Here is a 26395-nt window from a genome sequence, read left to right on the forward strand (position 1 = left end):
ACTGGGAGCCAAGGGGCTGTCAGACCCTAGAAACTTGAGCACCTGTCTCTCCCTCATATTCTTCAGGGTTTGACTTAAGAAACCAAAGCAGAGTCCTGTCCAGATGTGATTTCGTCTGGTTTCTCCTCCAGAGGTTCCCTGGGGGAGCTCTCAGCAGGGGGCCTTTCCTTCTTTCACTTTTTGTCTTGCTGAGGTTCCATCCTGGGCCTTTCTCACCAGGCCTGCCAGGCTAGTCACTGGCCGTGGTGCTGTCCATGCCTTGCCCCTCCAGCCCGAGGACCTGCCCCACCCTATCCTGCTGGGCCTCTTCTTCTGAAGGGGCAGATGTCTCAAAGGCACCTCTTTCTTTCCCTTACCTGTTAGATCCCTGCCTCACCCCTGACCTGCCCACACCACAGCCCCCAGCCCCTCCCATGCCCTCTGCCGTTTCTGCACCTTCTTTCTAGTCTGTTGAAATTCCCTTGTTCTTTCAAGCCCAACGTCTCTGAATATTCTCTGGTGAAGATGCTGAAATCCAGCTTGAAATCTCTGTTATCACATCTAGCCTTTATGAACATGTATCAGCTGTGCCCGATGCTTTTGCTTACGGTGATTTAGAGGCTCTGTCACTGACAGATGGCAGAGAAACACAACCATACTAAATCTATGGGATGTAGCAAAAGCCATTCTTAGAAGGAAGTTCATAGCAGCACAGGCCTTCCTCAGAAAGCAAGAGAAATCCCACATAAACAAGCCAACCTGCCACCTAAAATAATTAGAAAAAAGAACAAACAAACCTAAAGTCAGCAGAAGGAAGCAAATAATAAAGATCAGAAAAGAAATACATAAATAGAGCTATAGAAAAAAATCGGTAAAACCGAAAGCTGGTTCTTTGAAAGGGTAAACAAAGTTAACAAACCTTTAGCCAGGCTCACCAAGAAGAAAGAGGACCCAAATAAAATAAGAAATGAAAGAGAAGAAATAACAACCAATGCTACCAAAATACAAAAAAAAAAAACCCAAAAAACTGTAAGAGAGTACTATGACCAATTATATGCCAACAAATTGGACACCTAGATGAAATGGACAAGTTTCTAGAAACATACAGCCCACCAAAACTGCATAAAGAATAAATAGATAATTTGAACAGGCTGATCACTAGAGGGGAAATAGAATCTATAATTTGAAAAACTCCCGGCAAAGAAAAGTCCAGGATCAGATGGCTTCAATGAGGAATTCTACCAAACACACAAAAAAGAACTTAAACCAGTCCTTCTCAAACGCTTCCAAAAGCTTGAAGAGGAGGTAACACTCCTCAAGTCCTTCTGTGACGTTTCTGTCGCCCCACCAAAACTGGACAAAGATGCTGCCAAAACGACAGTTACAGGCCAATGCTTTTGATGGCTCCAAATGCAGAAATTTTCAAATCAAATCCAACAACACATAGAAAAAGATCATACACCGTGATCAAGTTGGAGTCATCCCAAGGTTACAAGGATGGTTCAACCTACACAAATGAATCAATGCGATGCATCACATCAACAGAAGAAAAGACAGAAACTATGTGATCATCTCAACAGATGCAGAAAAAGCATGGATACAACTTAACAGCCATTCATGATAAAAACTCTTACTAAATCTAGTATAGAGGGAATATATCTTATCTAATAAAAGCTATTTTGACAACGCACAGCCAACATAATACTCAATGTGAAAAGTTGAAAGCCTTCCCACTAAATTCAGGAACAAGGCAAGGGTGTCTGCTGTTGCCACTTGTTTTTTTTTAAAACAGTGTGTTAACTTTAATCGGTGGGTAATCTTTTTTTTTTTTTTTTTGTCTTCTTAGAGCCACATCCTCGGCATATCAAGGTTCCCAGGCTAGGGGTTGATCGCAGCTATAGCCACTGGTCTGTGCCACCTACTGTGCCATCTGCGACCTACACCATAGCCACCTACTGTGCCATCTGTGCCATCTGTGACCTACACCATAGCTCACAGCAACGCCGGGTCCTAAAACCACTGAGCAAGACCAGGGATTGAACCTGCATCCTCATGGATACTAGTCAACATCGTTTTGGAAGTGGTAGGCCGGCAATCAGAGAAGAGAAAGAAATGCAGAATCCAAACTGGAAAGGAAGAAGTAAAATATCACTGTTTGCAGATGACATGGTACTCTACCTAGAGAATCCCAAAGATGCTACCAAAACACTGTTAGAGCTCATCAGTGGATTTGGTAAAGTTGCAGGATACAATATTTAAACACAGAAATCAACTGCATTTCTATATACTAACAACAAAAGATCAGAAAGGGAAATTAGGGAAACAATTCCATTTACTGTTGCATCAAAAAGAATAAGATACCTGGGAATAAACCTACCTAAAGAGACAAAAGACCTGTACTGAAAACTATAAGACGCTGATGAAAGCAATCAAAGATGACACAAACAGATGGAAAGACATCCCATGCTCTTGGATGGGAAGAGTCAATATTATCAAAATGACTACACTACCCAAGGCAATCTACAGATTCAATGCAATCCCTATCAAAGTACCAATGGCATTTTTCACAGAACTAGAACAAAGTATTTTAAATTTTTTTTGGAAACTCAAAAGACCCCAAGTGGCCAAAGCAATCCTGAGAAAGAAAAATGGAGCTGGAGGAATCAGGCTCCCTGGCTTCAGACTATAAAAGCTACAGTCACCATAACCGTATGGTCCTTTCACAAAAACATATAGATCAGTGGAACAGGATAGAAAAAGCCCAGAATTAAACCCATGCACCTACGGTCAACTAATCTATGACAAAGGAGGCAAGAATATATAGTGGAGAAAAGACAGTCCCTTTGATAAGCGGTGCTGGGAAAACTGTACAGCTCCATGTAAAAGAATGAAATTAGAACACACTCTAACACCATGCACAAAAATAAACTCAAAATGGATTGAAGACCTAAATATCAGACTGGATACTATAAAACTCTTAGAGGAAAACTTATAGGCCAAACACTCTCTGACATAAACCACAGCAATATCTTCTCAGCTCCACCTCCTAGAGTCATGACAATAAAAACAAAAATAAACAAATGGGACCTGATTACACTTAAAAGTTTTTGCACAGCAAAGGAAACCCTAAACAAAATGAAAAGACAACCCACAGAATGGGAGAATATATTTGCAAATAAAATGACTGACAAGAGACTAATCTAACAAAATATATAAACACCTCCTGGAGCTCAATATAAAAAGAAACAACCCTATCGAAAAATGGGCAGAAGATCCAAACAGACGTTTCTCCAAAGAAGACATACAGATGGTGAAAAAAACACATGAAAAGATGTGCACCATCACTCATTACCAGAGAGATGCAAATCAAAACCACTCGGAGGTACCACCTTTACCAGCCAGAACGGCCATCATCAAAAAGTCTGCAAACAATAAGTGCTGGAGAGGGTGTGGAGAAAAGGGAACCCTCTGGCACTGTTGGTGGGAATGTAAATTGGTGCAAGCATTATAGAAATTCCTCAAAACACTAAAACTAGAATTACCATGTGATCCAGCAATCCCACTTCTGGGCATCTATCAGGAGAAAACCATGACTCAAAAAGATACATGTACCCCAGTGTTCATTGCAGCCCTATGTACAGTAGCCCACACATGGAAGCAACAGAGGAGTGGATAAAGACGTGGTCCATATACACAGTGAAACAGTAGTCAGCCATTAAAATGAAAGAAATAGTGGCATTTACAGCAATATGAATGGACCAGAAATTATACTAAGTGAAGTTAGTGAGAGACAAACATCATAAGCTACCCCTTATATGTGGAATCTAAAAAAAAGGATACAAATGAACATATTTACAGAACAGAAGCAGACTCACAGACTTCGAAAAACTTTCGGTTTCCAGAGGGGACGGGTTGCGGGGAAGGGATGGACTGGGGTTTGGGGATGGAAGTGGGGTCTAAAATTAGGTTGTGACGATGGTTGTACAACTGTAACTCTAATAAACTTCCTTGAATTAAAAAAAGGTATCCAAATGGGAAACGTAAAATTGTCACTGCATGCAGATGACATGATACTATATAAAACCCTAAAGACTCCACACAAAAGCTAGAAAGATAAATGAATTTGGCAGGGGAGCAGGATACAAGATTAACATACATCTGTGGCATTTCTCTACACAAATAATGAAATAGCAAATGGGAAAATTTTTGTAAAGTCCCTTTTAAAGTTGCAGGCTCCACACCCAGGTTAACCTGCATCTTTGGAATATTCACACACATCGCATCTTCTGTGATTTTTAAAATGTGTTGTTTAAATGGTCTCATTTTATAGTCCGGATATTTTAGCTGCTTCAGATGTTTCTTTGGAAAAAGATGGAGTGTGATGATTAGTTAGAACCCTGAGCGCTCTCGCCCTGGTGCGGCGGGGGCGGCGTCATCTCCGGAGCGCTGGGATGCCCGTTCAGTCCGCAGCCGACAGAGGGGTGAAGGATCCCGCACTGCCGCAGCCGCCGTTCAAGTCACACCTGCGGCTCAGAGCCGATCCCAGGCCTGGGAACTGCACGTGCCATGGAGCAGCCGGAAAAGAAGAAAGAACCTCTCAGGGGGTAGGGGAAGCGGGTCAACGGGTCCAGACATCCGGTTTTACAATGCAAGTCCTGGTGAGGGCGGGCACAGGGGACTGTGGTTGGTTGGTGACCCCGTGCCGTGTGGTGGAAAGTTGCAGAGAGAGTAGATCTTAAAAGTCCTCATCACGAGAAAAAAAAATGCTTTATAAGCACGTGGTGACCATTTCGTAACGCACGCAAACACCGACCATCGTGCGGGACACCTGCAGCTGTCACCGGGTTAGGTGCCGGTAACACGCAGGCCCTTTCGCAGAAGAGAGAAGAGAACTCGACCAGAAGCCCGGAACACAGACCCCTGGCGGGTGGAGGCCGTCGGTGGGGAGCCGTCGACGGTGGCGAGCAGAGGCGCTGACCCCCAGCCCCGGGCGTGTCCGGCCCCTGACCCGAGAGCCTCTTCGCCGCTCTTGGTCCTGTTAGGGGCTGACGCACGAGGAGACCCTCGGGCCGGGGCCGGCTCAGAGGTGGCCCTGAATGACGTTTGCTGCTCTGGGCGCAGGGACAAGGCGAAGGAGAACAGCAGAAGTCAGACGCTTCAAGGGGGAGCCCTGTTCAGCTCCGTAGTTACTGGTGAATGTGCTTTTCCTTGTTGTCTCCATGGAAGTTCTTTGTGGTCCCTGAGCCGATGTCCCCTGTGCTGGTGTCCGGGAACTGAGAGGAGACACCCCACAGGAGGGTCTTACGTCGGGGAGCAACTATCGTCTCCCTTCCTGGGCAGCTCTGTCCTCCCGCCCTGCCCGGGAGCTTGGGCGGCTCTGCGCACGGTGTCCTCCGGGGGCCCTCCCCGGCCCCGGGCGCCAGTAGCATCCTCATCGGCTGCCCCCAGGCCGCCAGGTTGCTGCCCAGCAGACCGCTCCTCCGTCTCTGCCAGGTCTGCCTCTGGTGCAGCCGTGTGGGCGATTGCGGTCGAGGGCACACGTGGCCTCGTCCTCCAGGTCACTAGTGATGGCCAGGGTGGCCTTCAGAGACGGGCGCCCCCTGCCCTCCCGCCCAGGCTCTGTCAGGACACCCGAACGCTGTGGTGACCAGCTCCCCACAGCAGCCGTGGGGGTGCCAGCACTCCCGCGGAGCGGAGAGCATGCCCTCCTGATGGTCACATGCCTGCAGAGCCGGTGGTGTGGCGGACGCTCTGCCACTGGGTGACAGCGTGCTGTGCGGGAGAGGGGTGGGCGGCACTGCCCGGCCTGCCGTCTCCAGCCTCGAGTTTCCCTGTGACCCCGAGTCCTGTGACCCCGAGTCCCGTCCCCCCCCCCCCCGACGCGTGCTGCGTGTGTGTTTCCCCAGCTCTTTCAGGAGTCCCGTCTCTGCCTTTTCTACAGGGGGCGGTTTTCCTCTTTGCTCTGTGGCTGCCTTTCCTGTCATGGGCATGGAGGGCCATCCCCTGTGGTGTTTGCTGGCAGGACAGGCCCACCCCTGAGGACCCAGCGCCCCCTTCCCACTCAGGCTGAACTGCTAACAAGGAGCACCGTTTCGTGACCAGAAAGAAGCTCTTTGTTCTGTCTTCACGTCTGCCCTCCGCCCTTGCCCGTGTCCCTCACCGCCACACAGCAGCCCCGCCAGGAGGCCACAAAGAAATCCTTAGCCGCAGACCCCCCAAGTTTCCCCCATTTCACATGAGATCGGCGGCTGACAACGGCCCATCTGCCTCGTCCCTCAGAGGCCGAGGCTCAACAGCAAGGGGCAGGAGGAGGGAAGGGGCCTGCTGGCCAGAGAGCAGAGCCCATCTAGCACCCACCAGTCCCACTGCTGGGGGAGGACTGGGCCGTGGACCCAGTCCCCGTGTTGGCAGAAACCTTGGGGAGTGAGAGGAGGGGCTGGCGTCTGGGCGCAGGTCACAGCCAGGGCATCTGCTCCCGCACTCTTGGCTTAAGCAGCCTTGTTCCATTCGTGACACTAGATGCCTGCTCAGGCCGTCCCTGTCCTAGTGCTGCAGGCAGAGCTGTACCTGGCAGGAGCTGGGAACATCCTCAAAGAGTGGTGGCCGTGAGTGGACAGCCAGCAGAGTGGAGCTTGTCCAGAACAGCCCTCATTTTTGGCAAAGGTTTTTGCTCCCTGGCATGAGTATCTGGCCTTTGCAGGGCTCCCGGGCACTCAGTGGCCTGCTGCCCCCATCTCCGTAGCAACAGCCCACCTCGGCCCCTTCCTTTTGCATTTGTGCCCTCTTCCCTCAGCTCTGCCCCTGCCCATGCAGCCTTCCCTGCCTATCTGGCCTCTTGCTCTATTGCTTCTGCATCTGCAGCCAATTGCCAATATCAAGACTCCACAGTCAGCCAGCCGGTCCCTGAGCACAGGCTTCTTCTTCAGTTCACTTGCGTGCTCGCACCCACCTGCTTTTAGTTCGATGCAGCGGGCGGGGCCTCCTGACCCAGCGGGCTAGGAAAAGCCGTCCTCCAGCGTTGGTAGTTCCTGCGAGCATCACGCCTAAACCTGCTGCAGGTGCGGTGTGGACGTTCGAGGGTGTTTTCTAACTGTATTCTTAAGGCTCTCCCACCCTCCGTAGCATAATGCTGCCTGGGTCCTGGAAGAGTTTTAGTCCGTTTATTTCTGTCTTAATGCGGCCAGTAATTTATTTTTGAAGGATGGCATAATTAAGCCAGTTGGCAAAAAGGCGCACCTCAGAGATACTGTGAGTTTGGTTCCAGACCACTCCAGTAAAAAGCAAATATCATAATAAGCAAATCACACTAATTTTTCGGTTTCCCAGTATCACTAACCTAGAGTTGATTAATTGTGAAAAAACAGAAAGCACTTACTTTCATTTTAAAATATTTTGTTGCTAAACAATTCCAGCCATCATCTGAGCCTTCAGGTGACGTAGTGACTTGTTTTGCGGTGGACGGTCTCGCCTTGACCCGAACGGCTGCTGGCTGAGCAGGGGAGCAGCTGTCATGGGCCGCGGTAGCCACAGCAAATTTCTTAAAATGAGGCACCGGTGACGTTTGCCACATTAATGGACTCTTCTTTTCATGAGTGGTTTTTCTGCAGCCCACAAGCCTGTTCGATAGTATTTCACCCACAGCAGAACTTCTGTCAAAATTTGAGCCCGTCCTTTCCAGTCTTGCCGCTGTTTTATGCACCAAGCTGGTGTGCGGTTGCTCTAACCCTTCCTTGTCATTCCAGCGGTCTGCCCAGCGTCCGCCCTGGGAGTAGCTCCCATCTCAGGAACCCTTTCGTTGCTCGTCTGTTCAAGTTGTATCATGAGGTTGGAACCATTTCGTCCCATCTTCAGGCTTCGCGTCTCCTCCTACTTCTGCTGTGTTTCCGTGACATCGGCAGTTGCTTCCTCCATGGAAGTCTGGAACCCCTCGAAGTCATCCGTGAGGGTTGGGATCCACTTCTTCCAAACTCCTGTTAGTGTTGATATGTTGACCTCTTCCTGTGAATCACAAATGTTCCTAATGGCATCTAGAATGGTAAATCCTTTCCAGAAAGCTGTCAGTTGTCTTTGCCCACGTCCGTCAGAGGAATTAACTGTCCATAGCAGCTATATAGCCCTATGAGATGCTTTTTTAAATAACGATCGAAAATCCAGTTTACTCCCTGATCCATGGACTGTAGAACAGATACTGGGCTCGCAGGCATGGAGGCAACTTTCATCTCCTTGTTCTTCTCCAGCGAGCTCTTGGAAGACCGGGTGCCTTGTCAGGGAGCAGTAGTATTTTGAAAGGAATCGTTTTTTCCGAGCACCAGGTCTCAACAGCAGGTGGAACATACTCCGTAAACCATTTTGTACACAGATATGCCGTCATCCGGGCTTCGTGGCCCCAGTCATCGGGCACAGGCAGCGCGGCTTGAGGGTCCTTCTGGGCCCTGGGGTTGCCGGAATGGGAAACGAGCATTGGCCTTGGTTGCATGAGCCCCTAGCAAGAGAGTCAGCCTGCCCTCCCAAGCCAGGCATTGACTTCTCCTCACCGGCTGTAAAAGTCCTAGATGACATTTCTTCTAGGGAAGCCCTTCCATCTGCGTTGAAAGTGTGTCGTTCAGTGTAGCCACCTTCAGGGACGACCGTCGCTAGATCTTCTAGATGCCTCGTGGCCGCTTCTGCAGCAGCACTTACTGCTTCGCTTGGCACGTTCATGTTACGGAAACAGCTTCTTCCTTAAACCTCATGAACCAACCTCTGCCAGCCTCAGAGCTGCTTCTGCAGCTTCCTCCCCTCTCAGCCTTCGCAGACTGGACACATAGGGCCTTACTCGGGATTAGCTTTTCGCTTAAGGGAGTTGTTGTGGTTGCTTTGATCTTCTAAGCAGACAGTAAAACATTCTCCATATCAGCAGTAAAGCGTGTTGCTTCCTCCTCATTTGCGTGTTCACTTTTAATTTCCTTCGAGAACTTTTCCTTAGCATCTACAACTTGGCTAACTCTCTGGTGCCACAGACCTAGCTTTCAGCTTACCTCGGCTTTCCACATGCCTTCCCTAGCAAGCTTAGTCATTTCCAGCTTTTTATGTAAAGTGAGAAATGTGTGACCTTTACTTGAGAAGAATGTCACTTGAACACGAAGGTGACTGCAGGGTCATCAACCGGCTTAATTTCAGTACCGTTGTGTCTCAGGGGCAGGAAGAGGAGGAGCAACGGCCAGTCCGTGGAGCGGTCCGCACACAGCACCTGCTGATCGAGCTCATCATCCTACATGGGCAGCTTCGTGGCACCCAAGACAGTTACAATAGTGACTTCAGAGGTCACTGCCAAGAGATCACCATAACACGTGCATGTAGGAGTTACGAAAAACTGGAAGCGTTGCAAGAATCACTACCAAAATGTGACAGAGACGTGAAGTGACCAAATGCTGTTGGGAAAATGGCCGCAATAGTCTCGCTTGAGGCAGGGTTGCTGCACACCGTCAATTTGAAAAAACGCAGCATCTGCGGAGGGCAGTAAAGCCAAATGCAGCCAGAGGGGGTGCTGTGTTGCGAGGCTTTAAGTAGTGTGAGAGGCGCTGGTTTTCTTGGATAGCCCCATCTCCTGCGTCAGCATCAGGGCCTTCCCACAGCATCGGCCCAGTGGGCATGAAATGCTCCCGCATTGCTCCACGAGTCCTTCCACCTCCAAGGATCTCCTCAGCCACTTCTGTCTGCAGCAGCACGAGACCCCACACCAAAGCCCACATGGCTGCAAGACGGCCTTTCCCTAAAAGTGAAAGCTTTTCAGCTGCTGAGTGCTCGGAGCTTTTGCAGGGAGCCCTGGATCCGAGGCCTGCCCCCCAGGACCCTGCCCACCCTGCAGTCCCACCAGCCCCCCTCTGTCGGCACCTTGTCTTGCTGACACTGCCCCGGACCCTCTCTGGGTGACCCGAGCAGAGGCTGCAGAGGAGCCCCACTGAGCCGTGACTCTCAGGGTCCTTCCCTGATGAGTTTTGGGCACATCTGTGCTGACACGGAGTGGGTCACGGTGGTGAGCGTGCCAACCCCCTGCGCCCTCCAGTCCACCCCCGGCCGGCGCCCTCCTGGCTGTCCTGTCAAACGTTCCAGCAGGTTCGCCCTCACACCGTTTCCTCGCAGTAAAAATTGCCTGTAGATGAGTGACCAGCATCACAGTCTCAGAGTAATGTGGCAGAGATGCAAAGCCGTCCTGGGGACCAAAAATAGAGTGACACGGCTGGGAGGGACTGGCACCACTGCTCTCCAGAGAAAATCACCAGAGCATAGTTTTTAAGTTAAAAGAGCTTTTCTTTTTTTGGCCACGCCCACAGTGTGCGGAAGTTCCTGAGACAGGGATCAAGCCTGCGCCACAACAGTAACCCGAGCCGTGGCAATGAAATGCCAGGTCCTTGATGCGCCGAGCCACACGGGAACTCCCAAGGGCTTCTTTTCTGAGAGGAGCTTTTGCTGCCTGAACTGGCCAGCCCGCTCCTTCCTGGGCTCCAGTGTAGGAGGCAGATTCTGTCCTGTCGCATCTGAGGCCCTGGCCGTGGTCTCCAGCAGCCGGGCTGTGAGTGCTCCAGGACCGGGTGGCAGCAGCTCTGTCAGGAGAGCTCTGACCTCTTAGGCTTCCCTTTTTCTGCAAGTGCTGCCCTGACCCCTCACCACTGAAACCGTGGAACATCACTTCCTGCCAGAGTGCACCTGCGCCCTGCTGGCGCCGCCTTTGCTCTGATTTCTAGATCGTCTTGCCTTAGAGGATGCCCACGGCAGAACCCGCGTCCTCATCAGACTGCCAGGCATTGACCGAGTGCTGAGCATGGAGGAAGGGACCCTCCGGGCGGAAAGCAGTGACCCCTTCCCTTTGTCTCTGCAGAGTCCGTCTGGTAGAAAGAGGATCGCCTCACAGCCTGCCCCTGATGGAATCAGGAAAGGTAGGCGCTGAAGGAAAGCGACGCCCTTTCGGAGCAGCACGAGTCTCCGGGGGTGGGCGTGCAGCGTGTAACCCAGGGTGGACTGTTTCTCCAAAAGCTCCTTGGCTGTTATGTGGCAGGGCTGGTTTGGGCCCCGAGCCCAGAAATTCAGAAGGGCAGTGTCTTCAGTGAATTAGCTGGGCTTTTTCCTGCGTGTAAAAGAAACCGCCAGGGGACCCGGGACCCTCGGCCTCGTTCTGCGCTGCCCGGCCTCCTTTCCCAAGGGCACCTCAGGGTCTAAAGCGGCTTTTTCCGCTCCGGCTGCCTCGGAAGCTCTGACAGCCCTGGGCCGGCGGGAAGCCGGCGCGTTGCTTGCTTCGGCCGTGGCAGACCCCTCGTTCCTGGCACGCGGGTTGGTTGTTCACAGGACTGGCGTGCAAGTCAGATCCCTTCCCTACTGGCCGTGATTCTGCAAGCACCCGCACGGTCGGTGTCCCCGTGACCCCGCGCGGGCCGTCAGGTGGGTGCTCCCTGCCCTCCCCGCGGGGCGCAGCCCGTCCGCCCGAGGGGGCCGAGGCATCCCGTCAGGGGCCCCGCCAAGGGGCCCCAGCGAGCCGAGCCGCGGTGGATCGCGCTCTGAGCTCCAGACTCAGCTCGTGCTTCCTCGTGTGCTCTCGGTGGAGGAATCGAGGGCACGTCTAAGGAGATGCCCTGTGTGGGCCCGGCGCCAGAGCCGGCGCCTGCCCGCAGGAGGAGTGGGGCCAGCGCGGGGCTTGCTACGTCGTGTCATTTATCACGTTTGGCTCGGGTTCTCAACGTCAGGATCGCGTGAACACAGGCTCTGTCATGGTGATAGTTACAGTTAAACCTAAGTGTCTGCTGTGAGCACATCATGCTGAGGTGTGTGATTTTGATTGCAAGCCGTCCGCTTTCTAAACCCTTTCAGACAGGAGACCCGGCAGGCGAGAGCGAGGCTGATAGGGGAGCACCTGCCTGTCTGTCCACTGACGAGACTGCTCTTGTTCACACAGATCCTTCCGGGGGTTCGGATCATAATCGCCAACCCAGAAACGAAAGGACCCTTGGGAGACTCGCACCTGGGTGAGGTGAGTTCCAGGCGACTCACGCCTGGGGCGCGGGGTGTGCAGGGACGTTCAGGGTTCCGGGGTGGGGTTTCCTTAAGGGACTATGAGAGATCCCCCGCCAGGTGTGAGAAAGTGAAAGCAGAATGTGTGTGGCCCCGTCGCCTGCCTTCCTCTCAGCTCCTGGTCATTTCCCACGTGCCTGCCTTCTGGCGACGCAGCCTTGACAGGAACAGGACGGAACGCACAGGCGAGTGGAGGGAAACCCAGAGTCGTAGCCGCAGCTGGAGCAGTAGCAGGAGGGCTGGGGCGCAGCAGTGGTTGGTCAGGAAGTCACCTGCTCCTCCGCCACCCTGCCCCACCCCGCCCTGCCCAGGGCAGCTGTGGCTCCTGCGGCCCGACCCTGCTCGCCGCCAGGGGTGTCAGCCTCCGCCCTCCCCGGTCCTCGCGGGATTCACTCCTCCCATCTGCCTTCCTCCGTTTTCTGCCCCGAGGACGATCAGTGGGCCCTCCTGGCCACAGGGACCTTCTTGCCTTGCCGCCCGCTGTGTGGTCCGCTTGCCCCTCACTCAGACCTATTCCAACCGCACACAGAATGCTGCTGTGGCTGTCGCGTGCCTGGAACGCCAGCCCCACCGCCTCCTGGTGTGGCCCCTGGAAGGTGTGAAAAGTGGTGAGGACAAGAGTCTCAACCCTCTTCCTTCTTGGGCTGTTTTGGCCCCTCCTCCACACTGTGTGAAGCAGAGTGATAGAATTCTCTACACTCGTAATTTAGGGCTTCCCTAGGGAGCTCCCCTCGTGGCTCAGCAGTTAATGAACCCAGCTGACATCTGTGAGGTTGTAGGTTTGATCCCTGGCCTGGCTCGGTGGGTTAAGGAAGGTGTTGCCGATGCGGCTCGGATCTCACGTTGCCGTGGCTGTGGTGTAGGCCGGCGCTACAACTCTGATTGGACCCCCAGCGTGGGAGCCTCCATGTGCCCTAGGTGCAGCCCTAAAAAGACAAAAAAAAAAAAAAAAAAAAAAAAAGGAATTTCCTTTAAATACATCCGTAGGAAAAAACTGGGGATGTGGCGCCTGCCGCCTCCGGCTCCTGGGAGAACTTGTTGGGGGGTGGGGGGGTCTGACTCCGACCTGAGAGCTGTGTTATCGTGTGAGACCCCGTGCTCTCCTCCTCTGTCGGCTCCGCAGCAGGTGTGGTCTAGACCCCGAGCCCTCTGGGTCTCAGGTTTTTGCACGTGGTGGCGCCTCTGCCTGGTCCAGGCCAGCTCAGCCCACTCACAGGCCCAGGGCTGCTCCATAGGCCTCTCTCCCCGTTTTCCCAGGTACCACATCAGGCATCTTTGTTCCCCATTTGTTGATGTTATAATGACTTTCTCTCCTAGAGTTTGTTTTGCTTTGTATTATTATAGTATATTCCCAAAAGTATGCAAACTAAGTGAAAAGGGAAAATAAATCAGAAAACTTTTTATTGTTTTCCAGATCCCCTTTTAGAAACAACCAGTATATTTAAATAAATATAAGGAAACTCATACAGCTCTGTTCATTTGGTGTGTTTGTTTTAAAAGCCCTCAATCCACCTAATTATTAGAATTTTCATTAGGCAAAGGCTTTTGTTTTTGCTCAGCCATGAGCTTGCTGTCCTGCCTTTGTTTCAGTAAACTTGGCAGCATCTGCGTCTCCCCAGAAGCCTGAACCGTCTTGCTTTTGCAGCCCAAGGGCAGTTTCGACCATGTGGAGTAGAATCTGTTGAAATGGAAACTGCTTCTGCTCTGGAGATGTCTCCAGTTCACCTGTCCAGGTGTGTTTTGCTTCCTAACAGATCTGGGTTCACAGCGCCCACAACGCCAGCGGTTATTTCACCATTTACGGAGATGAGTCCCTCCAGTCGGATCACTTCAGCTCGAGATTAAGTTTTGGAGACACACAGACAGTCTGGGCTCGGACGGGCTACTTGGGGTTCCTGCGGAGAACTGAACTCACTGACGCAAATGGAGGTGAGAGCCCAGGCGCCAGGTCCCCAGACCCTGGACACTGTCTGGGGTGTGCGGCCCCAGGCCCGGGAGGATGTGTGCCCGCGGGCTTGCTGTGGGCCTGCCTGGAGACAGCCGAGAGGGAGGGAGCCAGCTCAGGGTGAGCACGGCCCGGGCCCGTGCCCGGAGCCAGGAGCGCATTTGAAACTGGGGGTGGGGGTGGGGTGGGTGCGGTGCTAGTCCCGCTGCCTCTGCCCTGGCCCTCAGCAGGCTGGCGCCCGAGGGGAGCAGCAGCTCAGAGGGACTGGCGCCTGGCGGGCTGTTACGCAGAACCTGCCTTCTCCTCAAGTCTTGACTGATTCTGGAAGCCTCCTGCAGGGGCAGGATTTGGGGTATTTCGCAGGGATGGGGCCTGAGGTGTCTGGGTGACATCCTGCCAGACCCCGGGAGATGAGTGTCTAAAAGTCTGCCAGGTGCCCTCACCCACCGCCTGGCGGAGCTGCGCTAACCTGGCCAAACCAGCATGGATTCAGGGAGAAAATACAAACATATTCTGGCCTTGCATTTTCAGTTTGGGAAACTCGTGGACTGTTTTCTCTGGGGTGCCGTCTCGAGATCCTGGAAGAACCAGGGTTGGCGATACTCAGACCTCCCGGGAGGCGGGGCAGGTGCCGGCCGGCAGAGCTGGGGGGCGGGGGGGCCCGCACGGCAGCCACGGTCAGACCAGCACGTGACTGCTCCATCTCCTCTGACTTAACCGGGAAAGGGTCTCGTTTCCGGCATTTGACGTCAGTCGTCTCTCTCAGCCTCACCCCGATCCTGCCCTGAAGACCAAAGACGTCTTGGTTGTGAGGGAAGGGGGCGGACTGCAGTTGGCACAGCCCAGGGCTACCCTACCGCGGGGCGTGAACTTCACTTACGTGGGCTAAGGAGCTGTGTCTCCGCGCGCCTTCTCCTGTGCTCCGAGGTCTTTTCCCGCTTGGACAGGCGGTCGCGAAGCACGAGACCCCTGCGATGGCTGAGGGCTGGGGGGCAGGGGGACGCCGGTGCAGCCAGCACAGCAGAGGCAGCACCTTCGCTGCCCCCGCCCCCCGCGCCTCAGGCTGCAGAGGTTCCTGGTGGAGAGGCGAGGGCACCCTTAGCTCAGCCAGCCTGACTCTGCATCTCTTTCACCTGCAGGGGTAGCACTAAGCTGTTTTATTTTTAAGTGGCTTGCCGTGAAGCTCACGCGGTTTCCGTTCCGTACAGAGCGCCACGACGCCCTCTACGTGGTGGGGGCCCTGGACGAGGCCATGGAGCTGCGAGGCATGAGGTACCACCCAATAGACATCGAGACCTCGGTCATCAGAGCACACAAGAGCGTCACGGAGTGGTGAGGACGGCCGGGCGCCCGGGGCGGGGGGCGCAGAGCCGGGCTGTCCTGAGCGTGGCGGCCACTCGGCTGGGCGGGGCTGCCCGGAGGCCCCGTTGGCACTGATGGGTTTTCTGCTAAGAAAGTGTGACGGGAGTTCCCGTCGTGGCGCAGTGGTTAACGAATCCAACTGGGAACCATGAGGTTGCGGGTTTGATCCCTGTCCTGGCTCAGTGGGTTAAGGATCCGGCGTTGCTGTGAGCTGTGGTGTAGGTGCAGACGCGGTTTGGATCCCGCCTTGCTGTGGCTGTGGTGTAGGCCGGTGGCTACAGCTCCGATTAGACCCCTAGCCTGGGAACCTCCATGTGCCGCAGGAGCGGCCCTAGAAAAGGCAATAAGTCAAAAAAAAAAAAAAGAAAAAAAAAAGAGCAATGGAGGGAAGGGACTGCGCAGGTGCCTGGGCCTGTCTGAGTGGAGGTGGGAACCCAGTGCGCCCGTGGGAAGGCCTGAGGCTCCATGCGGGGCCAGGCTCACGGTGTCTCTGGGCTGTGGTGACCAGTCCCCCATCCCAGCTGCCCTCAGGGCAGGGGCCTTGGCCTTCGATGCTGTGAGGGCTCCCTTTGCCTCTGCTTCATGGCCCCAGGAGGACAGGGAGGCCCCGGCTTGTTCCCTGGGCTTCTGCTCTCTTACCTTCCCTCCTCCTCACCTCTGGCTGCCCGGGCGCCCCCGCCAGGTCCTTGGTGCAGAGGGAGAAGGTGTGACTGTCCCCCAGAGCCTGGCCAGCCCCGTCCTGCCCTCCAGTGCCGCGGTGCCCGGAGAGCTCCCGCGTGGGCACCCAGGGGCCTGGCCTGGGATGGCGGCAGCAGTTCCGTGTTCCCTCAGGGGCACCGCTCGTCCCAGAGCCAAACCCTGCAGGAAGCCCGTCTCCGTGTGCGCACTGGCTGTGCTGAGCAAAACATGCGTCTTCTCACTGTTAGGAAACGATAGTGAATTTCCCCCAACACCCCCGCCTCACAGCGGAGCTGGAACCTTCTCTGTGTCTGTGAGAGAAAGCACATGCCAGCGGCCCGGCCTCCACGAGGCTCCCCAGCGGGGGCGATGAGGGTCAAGGGTCTTGGCGAGACGGCCACAGGGTCAGGAGAAGCGCTGGAGGCTCCCACAGACGGGCGGACAGCATCCCCTGGCAGCCTCCCCCGCTCCAGGACCACCCCACGGGTGAGGTGTCCTGTGCTGTCCTCGTCCTAAACTCAGGACGTTGGCCGGCCCGTGTCTGCAGCTTACCGCCCGGTGACCTGACCCCGGCATGGCTGGAGCACAGGGGCAGTGGGCCAGGGGCTGGCAGCTCCTCTCCACACATCTGTCATGGCCCTGGTGGCAGAGACACGTCAGGACAGCGCCAGCGCCCTTGGTGCCCCAGCGACCAGGCTGCAGGCCGGCCTAAGCCCAGGGGCTGGACGGATTCCGCCCGTAGGGGCCTGGGCAGTTCCCAGGACGGGGGCGGGGGGGTGCTGGGCGAGCAGCTGGGGGGGCCCCTGCAGGTCCCCCGGGTGGGGGAGGAGCGCCTCGCAGAGCAGGCAGCGGGGCCGTGGGGGCCGCGAGGAGCCCCGCGGACAAGCCCCGCCCTTCAGCGACGCCTCTCTTCCAGCGCCGTGTTCACCTGGACCAACCTGCTGGTGGTGGTGGTGGAGCTGGACGGGTCCGAGCAGGAAGCCCTGGACCTGGTGCCCCTGGTCACCAACGTGGTGCTGGAGGAGCACTACCTGGTGGTGGGCGTGGTGGTGGTGGTGGACATCGGCGTCATCCCCATCAACTCCCGGGGCGAGAAGCAGCGCATGCACCTGCGCGACGGCTTCCTGGCCGACCAGCTGGACCCCATCTACGTGGCCTACAACATGTAGGCCCGCGGGCGGCTCGGGCGGCCCAGAGATGCGACGTGTGCTCAGAAGGACTTTGCGTGCCTGCCTTCAGTTTGTCGGAAAAGCCCATTTCGAAAACTTCCTTTTCTTTCTTTTTTTTGAATTATTGGATAATAAGTGCTTTCTTCGTACATGTGGTATTTTGTTAAGCCAAAATAGCGATTAAAAGAAATATCTGCCCTCCAGGTGGGTTCTTTTAAGCAGTTTATGTAGTGTGACAAAGAATTGTTTTCTCTGTTTTAATGTGTCATGAAGTCCTAATGACATGGACCTGCTACTGATTTAAGCCATTGCTAGATCTCATCCTTTTAGGGACGTTTGCTGAGGTACGAGAAAACCTTCCAGTTAGATTTTAGCAGCTTTCTCTGTCAGAGTGTGCTGAAGAAACAGGCTCATACACGGCCTTTGAAGTTAGCATAGAACGAGAAGAAATTATAAATAAGGTGTATTTCGGCAATTACCTTGCAAATATCTTTGTACTAAACTAAAAAGATAAAATAAGTTAACTTCATATGTAATTATGTACAAAACGTTTAATTTATTTTGATCTCTTTAGAAGTATAACAGAGAAAACATTCAAGAATATTAAAGTCTTGTAATGTTTGCTAATATAAAAGTGTTGTATTATCTTGCGTGGATAGCATCACAACAACTATATATATATATGACATAGAAATTCACTAAGAACAAAGGAGATTTTAAAGTCGAAAACGCAGACCCTGTCACTTGCATGTCCCCTCCACTGCACTGCACATAAGAGACTCTCGCCCTCTTTGCTGACGCGAGCGCCCGGATCGCCAGCAGCCCCGTCTGTCTGATCGCTTCTTCCAGAACCGGAGACCGGCGAGCGAGGTTGGCGCCTCTCGGAGGTGGTGGATCGGGGCTCAGTGTGCACGCTTCCCTCTGCTCGGGGCCACCGCGCAGCCAGGCCTGGGGGGCAGGTGGCCGAAGAAGTCCTTGCAGTGTTTTCATCGTTTTTGTTCGCGTCACCTTCTCTGTCCCCGGTGTGGAAAGGCGTGTTGTTCTCTGGTCGTTTGCAGCAGGTCGTGTCAACTCCCTCGGACGGCTTTCACGGAAGACCCTCAGCAGGAGGTGGCCTCCCAGACGACAGAGCCCCGGCTGGAGCGGGAAGCCCCGGATACTGTCCCCGGCCTCCTGCCGCGACACACCTCCGATTTCCGCCTCTTGCTGCTGCTGCTGCTGCCGCCGCCGCCCCCGCCGCCGCCTCACACGCCTTCCGATTTTCAGAGCTCCTCGCACACTCCTGGGTCACGTCAGCCCGTCTGTGTCCAGCCTAGAAGAGGTATTACCTTGTCCACGCGAGATTCACGTTGCACTGGCCCCGGTGTGGCCCTGCGGGGTCCTGAGGCTAGGTCTGCACGACGGAGATGGTTGCTGGAGAGACAGACCTTCCTGTGAGGTGGCCTTGTCTGCCGTTGCTCCGGGCTGGCAGTGAGGCCTTCGCATCGAGAGAGTTTGTGTGACTTCGGAGATCCAAGGCTAATTGCTGGTACAGTCTGAAGGGGTGTATTTTTTTAAGTTGTCTGCATGTGGGGTACGTTCTTCATCTCACAAGTCATTGATTTTTAAAATATTGTTTGACTTCACTGCTGTGTATGACTCTTCCTCTACACGCTTCAGATACACGTTGCTGCGGTCTTCTGCTTCCCGGGGGGTCCCCACCACTCACAGGAAAGACACTGTCCCACGCCCACCTTCTGTAAGGGGGGGTTAAGGTTTCGGGTCAGACTCACAACTGCAGGTGATCCGGAGGCCCACCGAGGTGGCGTGAGGTTGTTGGTGCCATTGCGAGGCCTCGGGGACGTCCTGTGTCAGCATCGAGGTCCAGGGGGCTCCGGGTTGGGATCCAGGTTCTGTGATGCAAGGAAAAGGAAAAGAGACAGTAGGTACCACCCGTTTAGCAATAAAGGAGGATCCTTCTGTACTAGAAACTGGATGTGTTAGGATGTAACCAGTGTCTGTCTTGTGACCTTGTGCTTTTGGAGTCAGACAGAACGTGTGGTCAGCTTGCACAAAGGAGGGTAGGCAGTGATCACTGAGGCTCAGACCAACCAGACAGGGCGGCTTCCTCATGGTGCTTGTTTATTATTATCTATTTAATCCTGCTTGACACTTTACCCAGGGAGACAGTCCCTGTTGCCAGTCGATGCTACAGCGTTATTCATAGAGTCGGTGACTGGTTAGAGAAATTCATGTGCTCAGCCAATCACGGTTTCAAACAAAATTTTTATGTGCAAAGGACGGCAACCTTCTCGTATGTTAAACCACCAGTAAGCTTTGTACATCTGTGATAACGCCTGTTTTATATTCAAATGAACAAATAAAAGCTTTTATTTTTGTTGCTCTGAAAATAGCCGTTTCTTAATTGGTCCCCTGGAGAAGTGGGGGAGCTTCTGTCCCAGGAAGGAAGCGGCTCCTACCAGGAGTGTATCCGACTCTGTTTACGTAATTTGTCGCTTTACTTATCAGTACAGATAATCATACTTTGAACAATGTTTAAATTTTGATGTGGGCATTTCTTGCTGAAAATTCCTATGGCAACAAATGTTTTGTGAAATGTTTTTTTTTTTAATTCTTTTAAATATATCTAAATATATTTGTTCACATTTTGCTCCAAGTGTACAGATTATTGGTAACTTTTAGGGACAAGGAGTGTGAGTCCTGTGTGCACCTACCCTTTGTTGCTCCTTGGCCAGAAGCCTTTATGTCAGGGTGAAGGGCTCGCTGACTCCCCAGCCCCAGCTGGCTTTCTTTTGTCTTGGCTGCACTGTTTGGAAGGCAGTACGGGTTCACTGACCTCCAGCTCGTGGTTATAAAAGTAATTTTTGTACACGTGAAAATCAGTAAAATTCAAATTCCGCACACGGATCACCAGGCCTGACCTGAGTGCCTCGGTGTCAGGGAGTTGTTGTCCCTGACGCCCTGGCTACGGTCCCACACTCACTGGGGTGAAAGCGGGCGGCTGGCGGGACTGAGTGCTTGGGCGGCGTGGAACACGGCCCACCCAGAGCCACCCTCTGCCCGCGGAGCTTTGGGCAGCGTGTGTGCCGTTCCTGCGGGGTTGCGGGGTTGCCGTGTCCTGCTCCCTCCAGCACGCAGCCGAGGTCTTGGGGCGCAGCCAGGAGTTTGGTGGCCTGGCTGGTTGATCACCCCGCATCTCACCGACCTCAGTGCCCCGGCTCAGCGGCCTGCCCACCTCGGGGGCGGTGGTGACCCTGCTTCGGAGGAGAGAAGGTCTGTTCCTTATCACCTTCCGGGACTCGCAGCCCCCACCTTCAGCGTTGTCTCAGCAGAACCCACACCTCTGGGCCCTACTGATGGGCCAGCCCTTTATTTTCGGGCTGGCGGGCGCGGTGGGTGCCAGGCGGGCATCACGGCCGCTGTGAGCAAGGTAACCCGGCGGCACGAGACCCACAGGGCACCTCAGCAAGAGAGTCGGCCCCGGGCGGTGCTCTCGCAGGGGCGGCCGGCCGTGGGAGGGTGCGCAGATCCGCGCCCCCTGGGCTCCTCCCTCCCTCCCACAGCCCGTGCCCGCCCCGCTCATCCCTGTCACCTCTGGCCCCTCGGAGGTGGGGTTCGAGTCAGGAAAGCGCCCTCCCCCCACTTCCTTCACTTCCCACCCTGTGTGGGGCCCACGGGAGGGTGGAGGGACGGGTGGCAAAGGCCTGGCCGTCCTGCAGGTGTGGCCTCTGCCCGCGGGGCGCAGAGCAGGAAGCGCGGGTGAGTGGCCCGAGGGTGGGCGCTGTGCCCAGGGGGGCGGTCCGAGGGGGCGGCCCCGGAGGCAGAGATGGGCTCTGAGGGTGGCTGGTGTCAGGGGAACCAACAGGCGGTTACACCCGGACAGGTGAAGTCAAGCTGATTCTCCTGCCTCTTGGCGACAGCTCCAGTGAGGAAACGGGATGGTCGCCAGCCTGCTGAGGCAAGGTGACAGATGAGTCTGCAAAAGGCCTGATGGCTTCTGTCTGAATCATGCAGTTCAGGTGAGCGGGTGAGGATCTGGGCTCGTAGAACTTAACCTGGAACGTCATGTGATTTTACCACCACGAAATCATCTGTGGGTTTTCTCCCAACTGTTTAAAAGTAGAAATGCAGTTTTTTTGTTTTTTTCAGTTTTTTTGTCTTTTTGCCATTTCTAGGGCTGCCCCCGCGGCACACGGCGGTTCCCAGGCTAGGGGTCTCATTGGAGCTGTAGCTGCCGGCCTACGCCAGAGCCACAGCAATGCGGGATCCGATCCGCGTCTGCAACCTACACCACAGCTCATGGCAACGCCAGCTCCTTAACCCACTGAGCAAGGCCAGGGATCGAACCCACAACCTCATGGTTCCTCGTCGGATTCGTCAACCACTGCGCCATGACGGGAGCTCCAGAGATGCAGTTTTTAGCATGTGCGTCCCACAAAGACAGCAGCTGGGTTGGCCAGATTTGGGTGTGACTCCTGTTCTAAGACACACAAGTAATGAGAAAAACTTTTGAGAAGTAACTTCTGATTTTTCTTTCAAAATGGACTCTTCTTTCTTTCGGGAGTTTCTGAGTCTGAGAGTTTGGGCTTTACGTTTTTTAATTTTCCAACTTCTATCTCGTTCACTTACTCAGCCAGCAGATATTGGAGCCCAGCCGTGAGCAGGTGCGGGGATGGCGTGACCAGGAGCCCCTCGTCAAGCTCGCGTCCAGCAGGGGCGGCAAGGCCTGATCTGGCCTCTGGCTCCAGGCCAGGGACTAGGGGTCAGTCTTGGTTCTGCCCGCAGAGGCGTTGTGTGGGCTCTTCTGTCTCTATGGAGAATCAGTGGGTCCCCGAGATCTCGTTTCCCCCACACGCTATCCTCAGCCTGCTCTTCTCACCAAATGTGGTTATGAGGTCAGTGCCTCGTTTAGCCCCCCAGCAGCAGGTACGCCTCGTAAGTAACCTGCCTCCAGACCAAGTGGTTGCATCACACTGAGGGAAAGGGCATGTGTGCCCAGAAAAGCTCCGTGTGGGACCTGGGCCGGATGCTGAAAAAAAGAAAAACGAGGGAAAAAAAGAGGTTTGGGGAAGAGGTAAGGGCGTGGAGACGCCCCTCATGCTCAGAGCTGGGGGCGGGGGGAGGCGGACAAACAGACGGGGAAGGGGCGGACAGCGGGCCTCGAGGGGCTCGGGGAGCTGCCCCTCGCACGTGGGACTCTCGGCCTTGGGAGGCTGAGAGGGGGTGAGGAGTAGCTGGCAGGACCGCTCTCACTTGGACTTGCCAAAGTTTGTCTTCATCTTTATGAGCCTCTTTAAAACGAGTTAGAAAAGAGTGGGTTGTCCTTCCTTGTTTTGCAAGCAGAGACTGCGTAATTGCTGCTTTTGTCCAAACCCGATCTTGCCTCCTCCCGAGGCCTCCCTGGCGGAAAGGACCTGCTTCTGAGGCGGCCCGGTCGGAGGCCCCGGCAGAGCCAGCCCCGCGGGCCCCGAGCGGCCGGCCTCGGCCAGGACGCTGCACCTTTGGGCTGCCGGTTGAGCTCCGCATCGCTGCGGTTCTTAGAGCATGTGGGAGGGGGGGTCCTTCCGCAGGTTGATTGAGGCGCCTCTCACCGCGGTGCTCCCTGCTGCCCGGACTCTGGGTGTCCCCCTGGCCTTGAGTCCAAGTTCAGAGCTTCAGGAAGCGAGGGTCAGCTTCCGGGCGCTGCGTCCCGCCTGACGTGGCTGAGGCGACGCCAGTGTCCCTGATGTTTGACCACACGGTGACGGGGACGCGGTCGATGGTGGACGGATGCTCCAGTCGCTTACATTGTCGCTATTGTGAGTCACGCTGCTGGGGACCGATGGGCACCGACATCTCTTCAAGGCCCTTCTTTCGGTTCTCAGGGCATCTGCCCAGAAGAGGAACTGCCAGGTCGTAGGAAAATTCTAGCGTTAATTTTTTGAGAAACCACCATCCCGCTTTCCACACGGCTGTACCTCTCACATCCCCGCCAGTCGTGCACAGCATCCCGACTTCACCACATCCTCACCAGCACTTCCTTTCTGTTTGTTTTAATAAGAGCCCTTCTGGAGTTCCCGTCGTGGCGCAGTGGTTAACGAATCCGACTAGGAACCATGAGGTTGCGGGTTCGGTCCCTGGCCTCGCTCAGTGGGTTAAGGATCCGGCGTTGCCCTGAGCTGTGGTGTAGGTTGCAGACGCGGCTCGGATCCCGCGTTGCTGTGGCTCTGGTGTAGGCCGGTGGCTACAGCTCCGATTCAACCCCTAGCCTGGGAACCTCCATATGCCATGGGAGCGGCCCAAGAAATAGCAAAAAAAAGACAAAAAAAAATAAAAATATAAGAGCCCTTCTACGGGGTGTAAGTTTGTATCTCATAGTTTTGACTTGTGTTTCCCCAAGAGTTGGTGTAGTTCATCTTTTCAGGTGGTTATTGACAATCTGTAAATGTTCACTGAAAATAGGTCTATTCAATCCTCTGCCCATGTTTTGAACTGAGTTGTTTGGCTTTTTGTGGGTTTTTTTTTTTTTTGGCTTTTCAGGGCCGCACCCGTGGCCTATGGAGGTTCCCAGGCTAGGGGTCCAATCGGAGCTGCAGCTGCCGGCCTCCACCACAGCCACAGCAACATGGGATCTGAGCTGCGTCTGTGACCTGCACCACAGCTCACGGCAACACCGGATCCTTAACCCACCGAGTGAGGCCAGGGATGGAACCCGAAAGCTCATGCTTCCTAGTTAGATTCGTTTCCACTGCGCCACGACGGGAACTCCTGTTTGGGTTTTTATTACTGAGTTTTAGGAGTTTTCCGTAATTCTGGACCTTAATCCCTTATCAGATACATGCTTTGCAAGTATATTCTCTCATCTTGTGAGTTGCCTTTTATTCCAAAAATAGTGTCTTTCAATGCACAAAATTTTTAAATTTACATGAAGCCACATTTATCTGCTTTTTCTTTTGTTGCCTGTGCCTTTGATGTCATATCCAAGAAATCATCGCCAAATGCAGTGTCACGAAGCTTTGGCCCTATGTATTTATCCAGGAGTTTGAGAGAGCTTGGACTTACATTGAGATCTTTGATCCATTTGAGTTAATTTTTATATATGGTGTTAGCAAGGCTTCAATTTCATTCCTTTGCGTGTGGATATCATTGCCTAGCACCGTTTGTTAAAAAAAACAAAACAAAACAACTATTCTTCCTGCATCGAATGGTCTTGGCACCATTGTCCAAAATCATTTGAAAATGTATGCTGGGGTTCAGTGCTGGGCTTTCTATGCTATTCCTATGTCAGTATTATATCATTACCATGTTCTTTTGATCATTGTGGCTTTGTAGTAGGTTTTAAAATCAGGACGTGTGAGTCCTTCAGCTTTAATCTTCTTTTTAAGATTGTTTTGGCTATTTTGGTTCCCTTAAGATTTCATATAAATTTTAGGAAGGAGATTGTCTTCTTGTGAAAAAAAAAAATGTCTTTAGAATTTGGGTAGGTATTGGATTGGATCTGTAGATCGCTTTGGATACAATGAAAATTTTAAAGCATTGCTGATAGAAATTAAAGAAGACATAAATAAAATGTGTCCTATGTTCATAAATTCAAAGACGGTATTGCTAAGATGTTGACATTCTTTATGGTTGGTTAGAGTATTTTGTATATGTCCGTTAGATCTAGTTGGTTTAGGAGTTCCCGTCGTGGCTTAGTAGTTAATGAATCCGACTAGGAACCGTGAGGTTGCTGGTTCCATCCCTGGCCTCGCTCAGTGGGTTAAGGATCCTGCATTGCCATGAGCTGTGGTGTAGGTCGCAGATGCTGCTCCGATCCGGCGTTGCTGTGACTGTGGTGTAGGCCGGCAGCAACAGCTCCAATTAGACCCCTAGCCTGGGAACCTCCATGTGCCGTGGGAGTGGCCCTAGAAAAGCCAAAAAGCCAAAAAGCCAAAAAGCCAAAAAAAAAAAAAAAAAAAAAAAAAAAGACCTAGTTGGCTTATTGTGTAGCTTAAGTCCTCCGTTTCCTGACTTGACTTCTATCTGGCTGATCCATTCACTGTCGTGACTGGAGTGTTACTGTCTCCAGCTATTACCGTAGAGCTGTCTATTTCTCCTTTAAGTTCTGTCAATGTTTGCTTTATATGTTTTTATGGCCTATCATTAGGTGCATACATGTTTATAATTATTGCTTCTGTATTGGACCTTTCGTTAATGTACAGCATCCTTTTTTTGTCCTTTTAAACCATTTTTGATTTAAAGCTCTAGAACATGTGCACATCTGCCCGCCATGTGGCTAGAGAAGGGGGAAGAGCAGCAGTTACTGTGCTAACAGCAAAAAATGGTCTGAAATTAAATACAACTTACCATTCATGCCTTCAATAGATTCCAGGCGTCCAAAATAGGTACGTTAGGCAGATTCTGCCAGTGCACTTGCTGTGTAGATGGGGAAAGAGTTTCATGGTGCTTTCTACCTGCCGTCTTCCTAACACTCTCCTTCTAGAAAAGAGAAAGAAATTCTTCTTTTAATTTATTCTACATTCCGCTCATACTTCATTTTAAAATACTTTAAGAGATTGCAGTTTGGCGTGTATACACGCACGCATGTACTACATGTGTATTACGTGTGTAGCCACATGCGGATCACATTAAAATATATTTAAGACATGAACTAGCCATCTCTCAAATACCAGTGTAGCACTATGTGCTTCTCCGTGTGTCTTTGGAATGACATCTCAGGCAAACTGGTGGCCGCAATCGCCTCTGAGAATGAGAACTGAATAGCTGGGCTGTTTGCAGTGTGTCACCGTTCTGACTGTTTGACTTTGGAAACACTTTTTAAAAAGAGAAAAATAATGAAACCAGAAGGTAATTCTTTGAAAAGATCAATTAAATCATTAAGCCTCTAGCCAGGCTAATCAAGGAAAAAAGTGAAGAGAAATAAATGACTAATATCGGAACTGGAAGAGGAAGTATCACTTCAAACCTCATGGATCATGAAACACAACTTTATGCCCACAAATTTGATAACCCAGATGCATTGTACCAATTCTTTGAGAGAGGGACAATCTGCCAAAACTCACCCACGAAGAATTAAGTTGTCTCACTTGGCTTGTATCAACGAATTTGAATCAACAACTAACATCTTTCAAAATAGAAATCACTGGGCTCAGAGGAAATGGCTATTGAATTTTACAAAATATTCAAGGAAAAAAATTATGCAATATCTGAAGTAAAACACGTTAGAAGTAATGGGCAGCGG

At 53.0% G+C, this 26395-nt stretch overlaps 1 protein-coding gene across 10 annotated transcripts in view; it reads left to right on the forward strand.

Annotated features, from left to right (window-relative positions):
* Nucleotides 1-19565, forward strand: part of DIP2C (disco interacting protein 2 homolog C) — a 380657-nt gene extending 361092 nt beyond the window's left edge. For all 10 annotated transcript variants that reach the window (XM_084980632.1, XM_084980628.1, XM_021065077.2 and 7 more), the window contains 5 exons: nt 10838-10895; nt 11906-11980; nt 13776-13950; nt 15175-15298; nt 16923-19565. In XM_084980632.1, the coding sequence (XP_084836758.1) occupies nt 10838-10895; nt 11906-11980; nt 13776-13950; nt 15175-15298; nt 16923-17175 (685 nt within the window). In that variant the 3' untranslated portion in view covers nt 17176-19565. The remainder of the gene's footprint in view (nt 1-10837; nt 10896-11905; nt 11981-13775; nt 13951-15174; nt 15299-16922) is intronic.
* Nucleotides 19566-26395: the final 6830 nt, after the last annotated feature.

This window comes from Sus scrofa, chromosome 10 (genome assembly GCF_054392235.1).
Source record: "Sus scrofa isolate SSC_HxYL_T2T_F1_AM1 chromosome 10, Sscrofa_HxYL_maternal_Yorkshire_Landrace_v2.0, whole genome shotgun sequence".
NCBI lineage: Eukaryota > Metazoa > Chordata > Mammalia > Artiodactyla > Suidae > Sus > Sus scrofa.